The 19592-nt window shown below is 48.0% G+C and overlaps 1 protein-coding gene across 1 annotated transcript; it reads left to right on the plus strand.

Moving 5' to 3' along the window:
- Positions 1-27: 27 nt before the first annotated feature.
- On the plus strand, positions 28-5765 carry LOC119333507 (putative receptor-like protein kinase At4g00960). Its single transcript, XM_037606382.1, has 7 exons — positions 28-901; positions 2033-2158; positions 3701-3828; positions 4001-4214; positions 4415-4646; positions 4722-4872; positions 5306-5765. Exons 1-7 carry the CDS (start codon positions 145-147, stop codon positions 5615-5617), a joined length of 1920 nt encoding a protein of 639 aa, XP_037462279.1. The 5' UTR covers positions 28-144; the 3' UTR covers positions 5618-5765.
- Positions 5766-19592: the final 13827 nt, after the last annotated feature.

Here is a 19592-nt window from a genome sequence, read left to right on the forward strand (position 1 = left end):
TAGCGACCCCACACTTCCCGACTTGGCCATTCAACACAAATCAATCCATCCCCATCACACCACCCTTGCCGCGCCGCTCTCGTCCAAAACCCAGCGGCCACGGCGATATCTCCTCCCCCTTCCCTCCGCCAGCCGGCGGTGCCGATGCACCGCATGGCTCGCCTCCCGCTGTTGCCGGCTCTAGTACTGGCACTCGCCTCCGCGCTGGCCCCGTCCGTCGTCGCCGACCCGCAGGCCACGCTGCTCAACCTGGGGTGCAGCCAGTACAACGCCACGCCCACGGCCGCCTTCCTCGTCGCCCTGAATTCCACCTTCGCCCAACTCCGCGCCAACCTCTCCGCCGGCGGCTTCGCCACGGCGTCGGAGCCGCGCGCCGCCGCGCCGGCGTTCGCGCTGGCGCAGTGCCGCCCGTACGTCACCGGGAGGGACTGCGTCGTCTGCTTCGACGCCGCCGCGGCGCGCATCCGCGCCTCCTGCGGTGCCGCCAACGGCGGGCGCGCCATCCTCGACGGCTGCGTCATACGGTACGAGAGCGCGGCTTTCTTCGACCAGTCCACGCTCCCCGGCAACACGCAGCTCTGCAATGGCTCCGCCGTGGCAGGCGGCGGCTTCGACGGCGCGGTGCGAGCGCTGATCGGCGACCTCGCGGCCGCGGTGCCGCGCGCCCCGAGGCTTGCCGCGGCCGCCGCGGGCGCCGGCGTGTACGCGATGGCGCAGTGTGTGGAGACGGTCGGGGCGGGGGGCTGCGCGCAGTGCCTGCAGGTGGCTTCTAGGAACATTGGCGGCTGCTCGCCCAATTCCGACGGCCGCGCCGTGGACGCCGGATGCTTCATGAGGTACTCTGATAAGCGGTTCTTCCCAGCTAATGCCACGGTAGACCTGGCGGCATACTTGCGCTCTGGTGAGTTCATCCTCGTGTTTTGCGTGAGTTGTTAACATACTAGCTTCGAGATGTTTTCTTTTATATATAGTTTTGTGTTGTACCGAGGCCATCTTTGGCTCGCTGTCCACGTTTGTTGCTGGCACGACCGGCATAGATTTTTATCGGCGAGTTCCCAAAGTCTCATTGCTGCAGCATATCCTTGTTTAAAATTGCAGTTTTGCTAGAACTCATCTAGATGAGATATAATTTGGTCTCATTCACCTTTTATAGCCATTGGATGTGATGCTATAAGATGCGTGTGTGCTGACGTGGCTGTATCTATTCTTGTTTTCAAAGTGAATGAGACCAAATTATATCTCATCTAGATGAGTTCTAGGTACTCCCTTAAAATTGTCCTATCTTTTCCGAAGTTATTAGTCCTACGTTGCAAATTAGAAATAGAGTTTGTTTCACTTTTTACCCCTAAGTTTCACATTTGTGGCAGCAATAACCCAGTTTAACAGATTTTTCACATTTTTACCCCATTTAAGCAGACTTGTGCCACATTTTATCCCTTTTATTCATTTTTTCAACGTTCTGACAGGTTTGCTTAAATGGGGTAAAAATGTGAAAAATCTGCTAAATGGGGTATTTGCTGTTGCAAACGTGAAACTTAGGGGGTAACAAATGGAACTATAACTCTTAAAAATAGTTATGATTACCAGAACAGTTATCGATAACAATTATAATGCTTCTGTTCCAGGGAGGTTTGAATCTAGGGAAAAAATTAGAAACATTTGATGCATCGATTGGCCAGATTATGTGCAAAACTTTTGGTATAGGGTGTGTGTAGAAGCAGCAAATGAGGACTTCATGGAGAATTAATTATGTGATGCATGAAAAAAATAAGTTAAAACCTCAGCTTTAGATCCTCCAGGTCATATTTTGGTACATTTGGAATCCAATGTTTATGGTGAGTTTGAACTTTGAAGTTCTCTATTTTTGTCATTAATGTAAAGGCATGTTTATTTGCTCCAGTGGACGGGTTGGCTTGAACTTTAATGATAATTTGATTGCTGTATAATTTTACAAAAAAATAAAAATAAAGAAAAAGGTTCCAATTCAAAGGTTGTCTTCAGTTCAGATCTCACAATTCATGATTTGGTTCAGGAAAATCAAGAGGGAAGGGAGCCATCATAGGAGGAATTTTGGGAGGTGTAGCCTTCCTGTTGCTTCTAGGGTTACTAGCTTTGTTGTGGATCCGTCGTTCTAGGAAGCTGCAGAAGCCTCGGAGAGGTAAATGCTGTTTTTGTGAAGTTAAAGCTCTTTGGTGCTTGTCAAGTTTTCAGTCTCATCTTAGTAACATGGTCAAAGTTGCTGTCATTTATCATGGAACCGTCTCTTGGGTAGTCAAGTGATTTTGTAAATTCTGTGTTGCCTTTCATGAGAACATCTGCAATGTCATGCCACTATTGTCCTGTGAGGATGATGACATGCAGTGTGTAGCTGTCACCAATGGTCATCAATCATCTATTGATGCCGGCATGATACACAAGATTTTCAGTGCTATCCGAATCACTTTCATTTTCCAATATAGTTAGACTGCCTTTGATTATTAAGGCAGGCATATAACTAGACTGCCTTTGATTACTAAGGCAGGTATGTAACTAATCGCAGTTGATAACTTACATCCTACGGAATTCCCTGGATATAAAGATTGACGTTGCATTTTTTCCAAAGGCAGAAGTAGACATGTTTTGCATTTTTTCCAAAGGCAGAAGTAGACATGTTTTCATAGTCGTGCCCCACATACTTTGATTTCCTCTCTGTTGTATCATAATGTCTAAAGGAACAAAAATGTTTTGGTGGCACGTCCTCCTGCAGTGAACGATAAATTTGAAAACTGTATTTAGAATTTGTTGTATACTCTAGAAAAAGCATTTCAGAATATAAAAGAATTTTGGAAAAATATAAATTCAAATGTTAGGCTCCTTTATATGCCTGTAAATTTTCATAAAAGCGACCATTTTTGCACCATGGAACAAAGACAGATTTAGTGATATTAAAAATAAAGTGGATTCCGTACATGCAAGGGTATGTGCTTGAGTTTAGGGTTTTTGCCTACTTGTGCATCTTCAAGTGACCTCAAAATGTTTACAGATGTGCACCATGTTATAAAATGAGCACCTGCAAAATTCATGCAAAAATATAATGAAATCTACCCTCACAAAAGGATAGTGTTCAACTTATTGTTTGAACAGTGACTACAACCATTTGTCTCTTTTGTCCAAGACAAATTTGATCGTATATTTAGAATTTACAAGTATAAAGTGACCAGAGAACGTACATATTTCAGAATATTTTACATTCGGAAACTATTTTCTAGCCAGGAGCATGTGCTCTGGGTTCCAGGCCGCACCTTTGTACCTATCCCATAATTTCTAGTTATGTTGCAGACCTTTAATTTTGTATGTGTTCTGTTCTCCTTTTCTCTTGATATTGTCTCATTTTTCTGTTATTTGTGTAGCACTATTCAAGTAAATATAAAGTGTTGATTGGTAGGGACAGGTTCTGTTTGTCCAGGCATTATTCACAACAACCAGGTTATGGAAACTCCAGGAATTGCCTAATTTTACAAGGGCATAATTTATTAAATTTATTGGAGTTTAGCCATGAACATTTACATTTGTTTGACATTTGCAAGTGTTATTATCTATATTTTTTTTAAGTTGCCGTATTTTGCGCACTAATTTGTTTCTGGAAAGTTAATTGGAAAAGAATAATCAAATAATCTTTGTTTGCTTCTGTGTTTCCTCATATGCCGGTATGTTCTTTTAGGTGATATACTTGGAGCAACGGAACTACAAGGTCCAACCAGTTTTTACTATCATGATCTTAAGGTTGCAACCAATAATTTCAGTGAGAAAAATAAACTTGGAGAAGGTGGTTTTGGAGATGTATTTAAGGTATAGTGATCTTCAAATGTTTAATCCACTCATGAAGACTTGCAGACAAAAGGCAATGCTACACAATGGAAAAACAGAATAAGAATATTCTGATCACTGATCACCAAGTTGCCTTTTGCAGTACTTTATTAGTTCATTGCAAAATGATAATTCAAAATTGTCTTTCTAACAGGGTTTGCTGAAAAATGGGAAAACTGTTGCAGTAAAAAGATTGACAGTAATGCAAACCAGCAGGGCCAAAGCAGATTTTGAAAGTGAGGTGAAGTTGATTAGCAATGTTCATCACCGAAATCTTGTAAGGCTTCTTGGTTGTTCTCGCAAGGGTTCCGAATGCCTGCTTGTTTATGAATATATGGCGAACAATAGCCTTGACAAGTTCCTCTTCGGTATGCTCCTTTGATCCTTGCTTCTTCATCTACTTGACATGTGGGAAAATATCCTATATGGTGTGTCTGATATTCGTTGTTTAAGTTTTTGGGAAGGCAATTACTCTGTTTATCTTGCAAACCGAGTTGATTAGCTTGTGACAGTGCTGACTTGCACCTCTTAAATAATGACCTCACATTCACACATTCTGGTATAACAGGTGAGAGACGTGGAACACTTAACTGGAAGCAACGATTTAACATCATTGTTGGCATGGCTCGTGGCCTTGCGTATCTTCATGAAGAGTTCCATGTGTGTATCATACACCGTGATATTAAATCTAGCAATGTTCTTCTTGATGATGACTTTCAGCCTAAGATTGCTGATTTTGGTTTGGCAAGGCTCCTACCTGATGATCATAGCCATCTCAGCACTAAATTTGCAGGAACACTGTAAGTTTGAACATTCAAATATTACATTGGACATCTAGCTTATTTTTCTGATGATTATATTTTACTATTGAACAGGGGTTACACTGCTCCTGAGTACGCAATCCATGGCCAACTATCAGAGAAGGTTGACACATACAGCTTTGGCGTAGTCATTCTGGAAATAATAAGTGGTCGGAAGAGCAATGATACAAAGCTGGAGCCTGAAACACAGTACCTACTTGAATCGGTATCCATCTTTCTTCTGAAAACTTGGCTTTTCTTGGTGCTGTAAATTACCGCATATGACTTGCATGTTTCACATAGCCACTTACACAAGTCTTTGATATGTCCTTGTGGGTATATTTATTTTTTGTTCCACTAACTAATTTTGTGCTGTGAATTCCTGGGCTGGTTTTCTCACTCTATGCACTGCTGATTTAACAAGCACAGTAATTGATAAAATTCTTTCTAAGTAAGCATTGCCTAGTGTTTATGCTTCTCCAGAAAATCTTCATAAAGATCAGGATTATACTTGAGAATTCCATGTTTATCTGAGAAAAAGGCTTTAATGGTTCATATGATCATTGTGTACTTATTATATTGAGGTTTCATTATGTACACACACTATGCTATCTTGAGATAGTCAATTAGATATTTTCTTATGCCTGTCGATTGTGCAGGCATGGAAGTTATATGAAAATGAGAACTTGATTAGCTTGGTGGACGAATCGTTGGATCGTGAAGAATACAAGCCAGAAGAGGTAAAGAAAATAATAGAGATAGCACTTCTGTGCACTCAATCAGTGGTTGCTTCAAGGCCAACGATGTCAGAGGTGGTTGTGTTGTTGTTGTCAAGAAATTCTTCAGAATTACAGCCCACAAGGCCCACATTTATTGATTCAACAAGTAGAGTACGAGGTGAAACATCCTCCTCAAGTTCATCCTCTGCATCCAGGGCCACTGTCTCTATTTCACAGTTTTCAGCCAGGTAAAAGGCGTTGTATTGCGTGTGACTGCATTTTTCTTGTGTGATAGTGATTGATTTGTAACTACAATTGTGTGTATATATTTTACATATCAATGAGTGGATGCGTACTTGTCAGTATATATGAGAGCAGTGTAATTGTTTGAAATTCCTCTTTTGTTCGTGTAAGTATATGACCCTCATGCATGTTACAAGTGTGTGCTTGCGTGACATCGACGATCTGAGACTATTCTTCGTGTCCCTTGTTCTATGCTTCGGTCTGCATTTTCACAATCAAGAATTTACCTTGATGTCAAGGTATTCTAGCTCGTATGCTGAGAATATGAATTCTGATTTCTGAGTTGCGGTCGCTATAGTAAAACAACCTTAGAATATGCTGGTTTACCCACTCATCTAAATCGAAATAGGGAGCATATACAACTGAAAATTAGCTACCAGACATAAATCCATACTGGGGACAAGCACTTCTTTTTTGTGTGTGAGAGGACAGGCATTTCTTTTTTGTGTGTGAGAGGACAAGCACCCTTTCATGTGGTTCAAGAAACTTTAGCTGACCCCTAATTAGGTGGTGCTAATAAGTGACTGGTTCTTTCTACATAATGATTTTCAAAAAAATTATGATAGAGACGTTGTGCCGTACAAGCCTCAGCCAACACCTACAGGAAGCCCTTAAATTTGATTACAAACTTAGGGAAATGTTTTGCTGTACTTTCCAGTTTTCATGAATGTCTACAGAAAGTAAGCTACAGCACTTGGAACTCTGCAGGCATCCTTTCTGATAAGCTAAGTATTGAGTAAATCTAATAATTTTATTTATTTATTCATATACATAGAATACAAAAAGTACATGAAGCTCCATCTAACTATATCCCCTCTTTGTTGAATTAGCAGGGGTGACACCACCCTGCACTTTGTTGGAAACAATGTCATATCTGATAAGTTATGGTGGATGCGACAACAGTTGCTGATACAAACTGCAAATGAGAGGGAAGATCGGAAACCAATATATAGAGGCTTATGTTGGTTCTGCATGGGCTAATAACCTTTCCATGGCAGGATTGCTGAGAAAGTTGGGGATGATTTGTCGTCCTACAGACTGACTACTAAAATTCTTCGATGCTGTCACATAGGTAATCATTAATTTATTAGTTAACTCAGAATTAAGGTTACTCCTGAATATCATTTTTTGATAAATAGTTATCCTGTGTTTCTTAATCTATGTACTAATAGCTTTATGTGTTGGTCAAGAAATTCTGACGCTTACATTATTCATATTTTAACCTGTTATGTGTGTGTCAGTGGTCTAGCACTATCGAGTGGTCTACTTATCTTTTTTGCTTCTCCTGCCTTAGTGTGTGCCACATAAGCTGACTTCACTACACAACGTCCAGATAGTGAGCATCCAAGTTGTTGCACACCAATATATTGTTTCGCATTATGTGATGGAGACAATTCATCCTGTAATTGATGTAGACAGATTTTCAATTATCATATACCTGTCTATAGTATCAGCAAATTATTGTCTCATAGAGCTCTTATATGAGTATATGAACTCTCCTGTTGATGGTGCTTGGCTGTTCTTCTAAGAGAAATGCCACGGGTGCTAGTGCCTGTTGGTCGAGTTTTTGTTTTATTTTATATTATGAGCTCTCATGTTGATAATTCTGGTAAAAAAGGACAGTGATAAACTGACAACCACAATAGTTGATCTTTGTTCTAGGTTATTGAGGTAAGTTGTTCTTAGCTATGGTTAAGCTCAGGCGTTCTGACCGTTTGTGTTTCAGCCACTGGGGCTAGTGCCTGCTGGTCGAGTTTTTGTTTTATTTTTATGTTATGAGCTCTTGTGTTGATGATTCTAGGAAAAAAAGATAGTGATAAACCAAAAACCATAATAGTTGACCTGTATTCGAGGTTATTAATGTGTTCTTAGCTAGCTAGGTTAAGCTTAGGCGTTCTGGCCGTTTGTGTTTCAGAGTTTCTAGTGCTGTTTTGCCTACAAACTGTGTTGAAATTGGTCTTGGCTTCCTGGGATTTGAATAGAGAAAAGGGCCCATGCCGCCTTTGCCCTTGCTGGCGGGGACATGGGCGGCGCGCTCGGACTCGGCCAGCCCTATCTTGCAGAGCTGCTCGCTGATCCGGCACCGGCGGTGGGAGGACGTTTGCGCGGTGGTCCTGGACCGATCCTCGGCCCAGGCCAACATGAGGTCCGGGTCGGCCCGCACCCGGCACCACGTCCGACTTCGCAAAGGCCAAACGGCGCACCACATTGCGCCGCTTGTCCTTGCCGGCCACCATCCAGTGCGCGAGGAGGAGGTGCCGCCGCCAAATCCGAGGTAGTAAAGGAGGTGGCCGCGCGCATTGGCAATCGGCGGGGCGGGTGTCTCCTTCATGGTGGCCACGCGCCACCGGGGTGGGGATGGCGGGGCCATCTCCTTGTCGCGCCCGAAGCGGCACGGCGGCAATGATGGCTGGACGAGCCACCCGTACTGGATGCGCTGCAGGGAGGGCGCCTCCAGCTTGACACTGCGTAGAGGCGGGGGCACCGGCTCTTCCTTGACGCGGTGGCGTGGCCGGGAGGACGGCACCTCTTTGAAGTGGTGGTGCAGCGGCGAGGGCGGTGCCGGAGAGCGGTCAAGGACCGACCGCTGGAGCAACAACTCGATCGCTGCGCATACTCTTCGTCCATCCGCCCGCTTCGGCGAGGAGGCGCAACTGCTGCTGCTCCTCATCGTCGTCGGAGAACACCACCTCCTCCTTGACCGTGGGCGCCAACGGAGTGGTGGATGCCGACAGACCCGGAGATTGTGGGCGACGGCACCACGATCCGGTAGACCCCGGGTATCCACCTGCCGGCGCCGAGAACCACCCGGAGCCGCACTTGCCCATCTCTGCGGTGTGCGGACAAGATGGAAGGATAGGCTGCGGTGCATCGAGCAGAGATGGGGTTTGTCGGTGAGGTCGGCCTACTTAAATAGTCGGACCAGGCGGACCGACACCTCTTCAATGCGGGCGCAACAGCCGGATTAGGCTTCTCGGTCGCCGCGTTCACATGAAGCGGCGTCGGTCAGCCGTCCGGTCACGACCGTCTGACCGGCATGAATGCAAGTAGGCGATCATCCGGTCGCGTCCGCTTTGAGCGGCAGTGAATGCACAACGAGGGTTTCTGGTGGGACCACACTGTCGGAGGCCTACACGGCGGACGTCAGGACGCCCGTAGACCTCCAGCCGGTTTGCCTCCAGTTTGCGGGAATTAGGACGCGCGGACCGGTCCGCGGACTTTTGATGTGCATCTAGTGCCCCTTAGTGATTTTGGTGTATTGAAGACTTATAGGTTAAGGGACTAATATGTTTGTGAGTGTACACAGACTCTATAAGTCGATGAGGAGTTTGATATTTACGATGAAAGTCGACCCCTAAAAATGTATGTCTTCAGCTAAAGACTTTGGTTCTCCTGAAGATTTGGAAAGTGAAGAAATTGGTGTGACCTTGAAGACTTGGATATTCATGCGAGGACTATGAAGCATGAAGACTTTTGTTTTCGTAGTTTCATTTTCTCTTTCTTGAGTCATAGGAAACACCGTACTGTTAAAGGGGGTCGAGGTAATACTAAGGAAAGTGATTTCCAAGTGATGCTCATCTCAAAATCCTACACCGACCCAATCCTTTTGAGTGAAGCCATTGGAAATCTCATATCAGTTCAGTCAATTTCTTCAGTGACAGAGACGAAGATCTTCTGGTCTCTGAGGAATTTGTTCTAACTGAGGAGTTAGGAATTCGCCAGTGCGGATTGCCTACACAGTGAGGATCATGATAGCCCTGAGGAATTTGAACCTCAAATCTGACCGTTGCTGTGCTACGCGCCAGCTGTCCTAAAATATCTACCCACCTAATGGTCATATCATTGAAGGGCATTTATGTCTTATCATGTCGGGTTGCTCCCTAGGCTATAAATAGCCGCCCCCTACAACCACTAGCTGTTTGGGTGCTCCGAGAGAAACTGACACTTGTCATTGAGAGCATCCCATCCTCCGAGGACTTTGAGCAAAAATCATCAAATGAGGAAAACCCAAAACCCAAACCCAAACACCTACAAACCCAAAGTGATTGAGCATCACTGAAGAGATTGTTCCTGTGTGGAACTGACGCTTGTGGGTCGCCGAGTGACCAAGTCTGTGAAGGTTTGGAAGTCACTTGAAGACTTACCACGAGTGATTGGGCGAGGTCTGTGTGACTTTACCTCAAGGAGAATACGGTGAGGACTGTGTGTCCTCGGGTTTAAATACCCAGCAGCTCCAACCAGACGTACAACTATCATAGCAGTTGGAACTGGTCTACCAAATCATTGTCTTCACCAAGCCAACTGGTTCTATTTCCTCAACACTTTCATTTCCTCATTCATGTGTTGAAGAACCTAATCATTACTGTTTGAAGACTTTGACTGAAGACTTTCTCTATTTCCTCAATCATAATCCTTCAGTCACATAGTCTTCAACCTGCTTATCCTGTTTTCACGCTATCTGTACTCTGTGTTTGTTCTCATTTCATCATGATGACTATGTTGTTGCTCTGTTATGCTTATACCTGAGTACTTATTCCGCTGCTTGTGTGTCTCACTTAGGAATTTCTTCACCTAGAAATTCCTCAGTGACGAATTTGTAAAAATCGCCTATTCACCCCGCCCCCCTCTAGTCGATATAACGCACTTTCACCACCCGCGAAACCCGCGGCATCCAAATCGGGCGCCGCGTGAAGGAGGAGCCAGCGTCTCCACCGCGGGGCGACTAGCATGGCAAGGCCGTGAAGGAGGAGGTGGTACTGCCGGTGATTGCAAAGGCGCGCGAGCGCCTCCTCCACTACCTCGGTGACCATGTCGGCTCCTCGTCGTCGCAGGGCAGCCAGGCAACGCGGCGGGAATAGCGCAACATGGCATGTTGCTCGGCGTTCACCAAGTCTGCCGAGGTGTCGGTATGGGTCCGCGCGGACCCTGACCTCGTGGAGGCCTGGGCCGGCGACAGGTCGGTGACCACTGCGGAGACGGCCGCACAGCGGCTGCGCCGCCTTGATGGGGAGCTCACCAAGATTGGTGAGGAGTTGTCTCTCAACGAGACCACCGCTGCCGCCGGCAGGGGCAAGGAAGGGCAAGGCGCCAGGGTCGGCGTTGGCCGCGGCGGCCCTCCGCACGACGCAGGAGGAAGCGGAGAGGCTCCTCCGTGAGCGCTTGGCGGCCGGGCAGGGCCCCGCACCCTTCCACCGTTGGAAGGATCACTTCGACGAAAACGATGGCACGGGTTGCAACGACGGTGCCGCTGGTCAGGCCGGCCACACGAATGAGGTCACCATCCTAGCTAGTTTAGTCCCTTTTTAGGTTTTAGTTGAATGGATGAAATATCTTCCATTTCATGTAAATTATATCCGAACTTAAGTGAATTTCGTCGTGCTTTCATGAAAATCGTCTGGTTGGTTCAAATTCCCTTTGAAATATATGCGGGCGCAGTTGGATGGCTGGCTCCCGTAACACTATCTGCGGACGCGTCCGCAGGCAAATACCGTGTCCGTTTTAGGGGTCCGGATGGAGATGCCGTAAATGGGCATAAAATGGTACTCCCTAGTATAAAGTTGGGCATAAAATGGTACTCCCTAGTATAAAGTTGTACTAAAGCAGCGACAATTAATATGGACCGAGGGAGTACATAACTTGCCTGCATCAAATTTTTCATCTATACATTCTAAAAATTTAGTATCTTCCCAAGTGATTACTGCTGTGGTCCCCCAACCTGCAAGATGTGCAAAAATTATATAAGTATAGAATCCAAAATCACGGTTGTAGGTCACGTCTCATGTGGTACCAAGACGGAGAGGGACCCAAGCTGTTCAATAATAGTAATTATACTTGATTTCAGAATTCCAGCACACAAAGACTGCCAAATTCATCCTTAGATTTGGAGTTACTTGTACAAAATCAAAATTCCCTTTATTATCAATTATACTTTTGAGCTCGTACAGACAGAAATCCCCACATGTCGAGTTACTTCATCTTTGACAGCGAGATGTTCAAAAGCATGTACAACTTTGAAATATTGTTTCTTTTCTTCAAGAGGAAAATAGTGTGGTTACCAGAATTACTACATATGTACTCTTTAGATAACTGAAATAGTGATCTAAATGCTCTTATATTAGTTTACGGAGGGAGTACTTCCATGGTACAGATTCTGTACATATCTTCGTCCTCAAACTTGCTTTGGATTTTGTCCTCAAATCGCCTAAGGGCGTCTTTGATTCGCAGGTTTTCAAAAACACAGGAATAGGAAAAACATAGAATTATCATGTCATGTCCAATTGAATTCTACAGGAATCTGGTTTGTTTGATCGCATCACAGGAAAAGCATAGGATTCTTTTCAAGAGGTTTGAGTGGATGCCAAAATTCCTATGGAATGTAGTACAAATGATTACTTAAGAAAAAAAACCTATAGGATCCAAACCTACGAATCAAACAACCAACATAGGAAAGAAAATCCTATGAGAATCCTTTGAATCAAAGAAGTCCTAAAACAGTGTAGTAATTCTCCGGCACAGGTTCCGTTCTTAATTTTCATCCATATCTGACAGTTCCTGACAATGCAGATTCTCAACATGTGTTCCTGACGTTGTCATCCTCATGTGGCACAGGGAGATTTGCTCATTTTAGTGTTCAATAATTTGAGGTGACTAAGCTGGGGCCTGGGCTAGCACTGTCATGCTGATGTAACTTGGCTGAGATGCTCACAGGATCATCAATAACGTGAACATAGAACCTTCGCAATAAATAAATAAATAAATAACATGAACATAGAAAGGAGGTAAAGTAACACAGTTGTGTATATTTGAAGCGCCCTCCCTATGATGTGGTAAACTGTTTTCGTCCCTCAAAAGAAGCCTGATTTTTCGACTCTGGGCTCTCGCGACCGCGTCGTCCGCCAGCTCTCCCTCACACCCCCCTTCCCGCCGCCGTCGCTGGCGTTCGCCGCCGGACCTGGCCCGGGCGACGCTGGTGGCGGCGGCCCCGGGCCATTCCCCTCTCGGTTGCTCTCCGGCGTAGGGCAGAGGGTGCCGGGGGGTGCTCCCTGGGCGGCGGCGGTCCGGCGTGGCGGCGGGGCTTCCTGGCGCGGCGCGGGAGATCGGCTGGACGGCGGCGTCGCCGTTGGCGGTAGGGTGGCGCGGCGGCGCCCGCTCGGCCCAGATCTGGGCCCTTCGGGCCCCATCTGGGTCTGGGTGGGCCGACGGCGAGGCGGGTTGGCGGCGTGGTTTCCAGGAGGCGGGGGAGCGGCGATGGGCTTGGGGGCTGGCGGTGCTGGCGCCGCCCTGCTGCAGCGTGGCCGGCGGGGCTTAGCGGGCCCGATTCGGGCCTGGCCGGGCCAGGGGTGGCCTGGTATGCCCTGCTGCTGCGTCCGGACGGTGTCGGAGGCACGAGCGTCCTACACGACGGCGGAGGAGGTGGTTCCCTCCCGTGCGGCTATGGCGCTGCTGCTCCCGTCAACCAACGCCTCCTCTTCTCGTTCTTTTGGCCCCGTGGTGGTGATCTCAATGAGGCGGCGTGGGTGGCGTTGCGACTGCGGTGGCGCATGCTGGTGGGTGGTGAGCTGGCTGGTTAGCTCCGATCCGATTGGGCGGTGGGGTTTGGAGTTGGGAGAAATCCTTGCCGGGTCTTCCGGCTACGATACGGTGACGCCTGCGGGTGCCACCATTCCTCCCTGGAGGGTGTCGGTGGTCTTCATTCCCCTCTACCCTCCGCGTGCCGGGGGAAACCCTAGGACACGTCCGGGCAGCAGCGTCGTCGGCGTCGCATTCCTTCCTGGAGGTGCTGCTTGGTACGCGGAGGATCGGAGCCTAGGATTGTGGTGGGTAGATTTCGGAGGGTGCAGCGGTAGTGGGTCATCCGCGCTTTGTCGAGCTGCCGGTGTTGGCATTGTTTCTTCTTCTTTTTCTTTGGCTTGTTGTGCTCCTCGCCCCAGCGTATGCTATGTAATCGGTGTTGGTGCTTTGGACTACAAAGCGGGGGAAACCCTTTTTCGGTAACTGTTTTCTCTTTTTTTTGGGCGGAATGATATGGTAAACTGTTGAAGTTTAAGAAAATGGCTCTTCTAATTAAAGGTTCACCCCTTGGCTACTCTTTTAGAAGTTAGTTTGTTGTTACTTCGTACAGATTGTTATTTGGGTTTAGTCTTTCATGTTAGAATTTTGAGTTTTTTTGACATTTCTGTTGTTTGCTTTATCCTGGAAAGGGACATTCCCCTTGTTCGCAATGAAGAAAAGAGTGCTTTTGCATCTTAAGCTTGTTTTTTAGGAGCCATCTATTTTTTGCAATATTTTTATCTAGAAAGATGTTACGAAAACAGCTTGGTATGTCCCTGCAAGCATGCAAAGGGGCAAGCTGCCATCATAATTCAGGCAAGTACAGCCACAAATGTACCTGTTTAGAATGAATGCAGAAACTTATGTACCTAAAGCATAATACGGGTTGCCTCTTCAGGCACATTGTTTAGTAGTAATATACTTTGGTAGACATATAACAACCGATTTGTGTTCCGTACTTGCAGGGGCGGGGGCAAAGAAAAATATTGTCTTTCTTTGCCCTGGCAGTTCCAGGATGTGGTTAAAAACAGCTGTTTTATTATGCTCATCAGGAGACAGGATTTTGTCTATCTTCTCTTCCTGTACTTGGTACGCTTTAGAAGAGGGAAGACCACAAGTATGTCTTAACAATTAGTTTCTCGTACACATCCGCGTAAGCAACACACTACAGTACACTAGGCAGCATGCATGCTTGAGAACAACATGCATCCTGTGATCAGTTTAATTATCATCGCCATTGGGCATTAGCAACGGAATATTCAAGTGTGCATTATTAAGGGCGGCTTGATGCTGACATCGAAAGACTGGCCTTTCAGTTCAGAGGGAGGTGAGCAAATGTGAGTTATCTATTGAGAGAACAGCACGCAAGAAACAAGGGTGGCTCTAGCTTGATTGGTAAAGACTGGCTGGCTCATTTCCTGTCAGATTAGAGCTGCTGCTAGCCCTGGCCCTGGCCAAATTGGTTTTGCTGAGAAATGTCCAAAAGTGAAAAGGAGTAAAAGGGACAACAAAGCCTGATAGAAGACACCAACTAATCTAAACAAATAAAGCAAAAGATAATAGGAGGGTAGGACCAGCTGCTGATGAAGTATATGAGTGAAAATGACAGCCTTTGTTATTTAATCATGCAACTGGTGGACATGTCACCAAAAGAAGCATGACCATTTGGGAAATACGCACCATAATCTCTAGTTGTTGTCCCCCTTAACATGCACTCACCCTACTCCACTTGTACGCTTGCTTGCATGGGAATGGATTTGGCCTATCTACTGTTTCAGAATACTTGGTGTTTGGACGTCCCTCTCGCGTCGCCTCCCCCGCGGGCGACTCGGGAGGGCTCAGCCGCCGCCACCGCCTAGTCCCTCCAGCGCCCTTCTCTCCCTCCGCCACTGCTGATGGTCGGCGTCGGGCAAAGCCCGTGCGTGCGACGGCGGCGGCGGAGGGTCTCTCCTCCCGTTCCCGGATCCGCGGCAGCGCGGGCGTCCTGATCCCGGGGTGCGGCCCTCCCGACAGTGTGGCGGATCCCGGAAGCGGCGGACTCGCGGCGGTGCACGGGTGCCCAGATCCATGGGTGTGGGACTCCCGGCAGCGTGCGGGCTCCCGGCGGCGGCGGGATCGGTCGACGGCGGGCTTGGGAGATGGCGTTGGCCGCGCGGTGCCGGATCTCGTCTCTCGTGGCGGATCTCGCCACTCCGGCCTTCGTGGAGGAACCTGGACCAGGGGCGGCGGCCCTGTTAGGCTTGGCGATGGCGCCCTTGGCTGGCGACATTCACGGGGGGTGGATGGACGGCGTCTTGACCGCGTGGGCGGTGAGTTGCCGGTGGATCTCCTCCACGCTGCAGGCTCTCTCCCCGCTGCATTTGGTGGCTTATGACCGCGGTCGTCGGCCTCGATGCGTTCGCGGGGGCTGGTAGAGGTGACATCGGACCAGAGGAAACTCTGGATGACTCGTTCATCTCGACGGTAGCGATGACCAGGGTCGCCGTTCTCCTCCTTGCAGGCGCCGTCGAGGTCCCTTCCCTCCACCCCGACCCCATGCCCGGGTGAAAACCCTAAATCTCCTTAGATTGGGCGGCGACGGCACTGCGTGTGTCATACCCTTCTTGGAGGCGCCGCCTGGGGCGTTTGGGTGCTCGGTTTGAGGAACTGCAGGCGGAGGGGATGGGACCAGTGGCAATAGGTGGTGGTTCACGTCGGAGGAGCGGCGTGGCATCTGGCATGTTGACAACGGCGGGTCTCAGCGGCATGGAGCAGCGGGGTCTCGCCGGTGGGCGTGTGATGATGGACGAGCGCAGGATGGTGGCTTGTCTGGCGTCGACGGCAGCTAGACTGGGCAAGGTAGATGCAGCAGTACAACACTGAAGATGGATTGGTGGTAGGTGGCTGCGGCGGCCTCATACCCGGCAGACGTCCTGGTTGAGGAGTGCGCCGGACTGGTGGGTGCCCCATACCCGGCAGACGTCCTGGTTGGGACCTCAGGTCTTAGATGTTAGGTTTGCCTGTGAGGTCTATTTGGTATTAAGACCCAGACTATCAGCATCCTTACATCAACTGGATAGGAGTAGCGGCAGATGTTGCCTAGACGGTGGCTTTTGTCTTACCGTTGTATGACTTTGTAAGGTCTTGTGTGAATAATTAATAAAGTGGCTGAATGCATCGTCTAGATGCAGAGGCCGGGGGTCCTCCTCCTTTTCTAAAAAAAAACTGTTTCAGAATACTTATAATGGATTCCCTAAAAAATGGATACATAAGGTATTTTATAAATGTTAATGATTATCAATGTTTTAAATAGCTGGCTATAGCCCCGCTATAGCGGTTTGAGCAGGGTGCTCTAAATGGTATTCATGTACAATATTTCGGTAAAGTTACAAAATAGCATGCTATGGCTGGCACGCTATAGCATGCGTGCTATAGCTGTTTGCGCATGGTGTCGCTATTTAAAACTATGATTATTATTATACAATGTATGTATTGTATGAGCTGCAACTTTTTAACAAAAAACAATCACCGTTAGAACTGAACTTTGCCAACTGAGCTGTCTGTAAGATTTCTATGCTGGTCAAGTGCATTATCACAAGAAAAGGAACCTCATCTCAACTTTATCTTCTCCTTTCTGTTATTCTGAGTAGCTGTATGATGGTCCCATTACCTTATACTCCCTCCGTTCCTAAATATTTGTCTTTCTGGACATTCAAATGGACTACAAGATACGGATGTATGTAGACATATTTTAAAATGTAGATTCACTCATTTTACTTCGTATATAGTCACTTGTTGAAATCTCTAGAAAGACAAATATTTAGGAACGGAGGGAGTATATGACTAAAATTGAGAAATTGCATACCAACGTTTCTCCGACATCATGGCATATCTTTGTCAGGGATTATTTTTTTGCTAGCATGCCCTCTGAAATAAGCACCCCTGTGGAGTTTTCCGCTGCTGACAGGGAGATGATGATGCACTTGGAAGCTTGCAAGAACGAACGCAGGTACAGAAGATAATTTAATTCACTCTGCAGACTCATACGTTTTGGTACCACATGACATGTTTTCTTGTCCCTGAAGAATATTGTACTTGCATTCTGCCGTTATGCTCGGAAAGTTCTTTTTTTATCTTATATAATAAATAAAGCTGTAGAACTACACATTATGTCTTCCAGAATTATTCCTTGAATAAGAAACAACATATATTACCATAATAATGTGGTAGGCTAAATACACACACATATGATCATCCCTATGAACGCCCGCCCTATGAGCACCTCCGGGATACTTACTCGGCATCACATCTTAAGATTGATGAAGTCACCACAGACGCCTCGTAGTCGACCCGAACGTCTCCTTCCACTGAACGAACATCGCTGGAATACCTTTGTCGGTTAGCACCACCGAATTCCATTGGTGTACTGGGTCAGGTGATAGTACTTGACACCACGGAAGGGGAGAAAAGGACGGCGTGGGTGGTTCTTTGTTGGCATGGAAAAACTTGAGCCAGCCGTAGTAGGAGTAGGTCAGGACCACCATTGTACTCCTCTACCAGCCATATGCAAGACGATGCGCTTGGTGAGGCTATAAAGTCCAAATCTCCTTGGGCCCCGGCCACACCACACCGTGGCTTTCCATCCTCCCAATACCAAGTAGAGTAGTTCCAAAAACTAAAGGGGGGCCTGAGTGGAAAGGGTATGCCTGCTCTTTTCCATACACATTTGTGTTCATCAATGGCCGAGGGGGATCTCATCTCACCAGGTCGCAAGTGGGGTGAAAAAGGGAGATCTAGGGAGGACTTGGTGGCCCACCTTTTGTTTTCTCCACGAGGACCGAGCTAGCACCTAGCTCGTGGATTGGAGAGCCCAAAGTTATCTGAAATGGTCTCAGATCTTGGGGAAGATCACACATTGTGTACTCTCCACTCGGCCGGCAATGCGGCATTTTGTTACTTGCATGATGGCATCCTGACTCTGCCCCTGCTTCAGGAGATCGGGTTGGTCTATGGTGAAGTGGTCACCAGGAATACATTTCCCCCTCTCTCCCAAAGAAATATGTGTCATTTCGTCTTAATTAGTGACTACAAGTCTTGCAACCAAAACGACCAGCAAAACATGAAACCAAGAGCCAGCTATATAACTACAAAAGAAAGAGGAAACTAAGACCCAAAGCCAAAACTGTACAGCTAACCAACTCAAGTGGCTCTTATTTTCTCTGTTGCTTCAAGCTTATTCTTGCCTCCCTTTACCCAAAAAGGATTTCCCCCGGCTTTATATATAAAACACTCATCACCGAGCCAACCGACCAAACACACCGATACAAACACATGCCACCATCCACACACACCCAAGGCATGATACAAAGACGCCGAGAGCAGCCACACTATTCCAAACAACTCCAAGACAACAACAGGTGAACAATAAGCATCACCATGGAGTCGCCGGGGTCCTCAACCGTGGACAAGCCACCGTGAAGAGATGAAGCCGAGCATGACGACCCATGGGCTCCAAGGCGGCGTCTTCAGGAAGGGAGCGACACCGGAGCACCGCCACCGCCCATTCCGTAGGTCAGGGTTTCCCTCGGAGCACCACAACGAATGGTGAGTACCGGCGACGACGCCTCCAAGAAGGGGATGACGTTAGAATGCTGCCACCGCCGACCTGACAAGTCAGAACAGGTTTTCACCTCGGCTAACACTCACCGTCACCCAATGAGGCACGGTCGACCGCACCATCGGCATCAGACGTCACACCCTGGGAACCACGCTGCCCGCACAGCCATGGTCACCAGACAGCGCGTGAGCCGCGTGCTCCGCCCCCGAGCGCCGTGGCTCCCGCCACCAAGGCCGCCGCCCTGGCATCCATGGCATCCACTCCATCCCTGCCCCAGGCTCGTAACCAAGACGATAGAGGATACGGTCAGGAAGGTCCCTCCTTTCCAACCCCTGAACAGCCCCCGGGTTCATGCCCCGCCTCTGACCTACACCGCCCCGCCTTGCCCCACCCGAGCTCCCCGGTGGCATGCTGCCACGAGACGGGAGGCAAGGATGCCGCCGTGGCCCCCCTGGCGCCGGAGCATTCCTCAATGGTGAACAGAGTTGGGAAAAGTCCAGCCCATCGACGCCTCCTGCACAAACACAGCTTGGGGATGGAGGGGAACCACCTCACGAGCTGCTCACCAACGGACCAACGCCGAAGATGCCCAGCCTTCGCCGTGAAACGACCCAGACCATCGCCATGGGCCACCACCACGTCGTGGCAGCCCGCATTCGCGCCGGGACCCCGAGGGTCGACCCTGAGCCGCCCGCCGGCAACAAGGGGCCAGATCCGAGCGAATCTAACCGGCAGCCACCGCACTCTGCAACAGCTGCCGGCGAGCCACCGCGGTCC

Source organism: Triticum dicoccoides, chromosome 1B, assembly GCF_002162155.2.
Source record: "Triticum dicoccoides isolate Atlit2015 ecotype Zavitan chromosome 1B, WEW_v2.0, whole genome shotgun sequence".
Classification (NCBI taxonomy): domain Eukaryota; kingdom Viridiplantae; phylum Streptophyta; class Magnoliopsida; order Poales; family Poaceae; genus Triticum; species Triticum dicoccoides.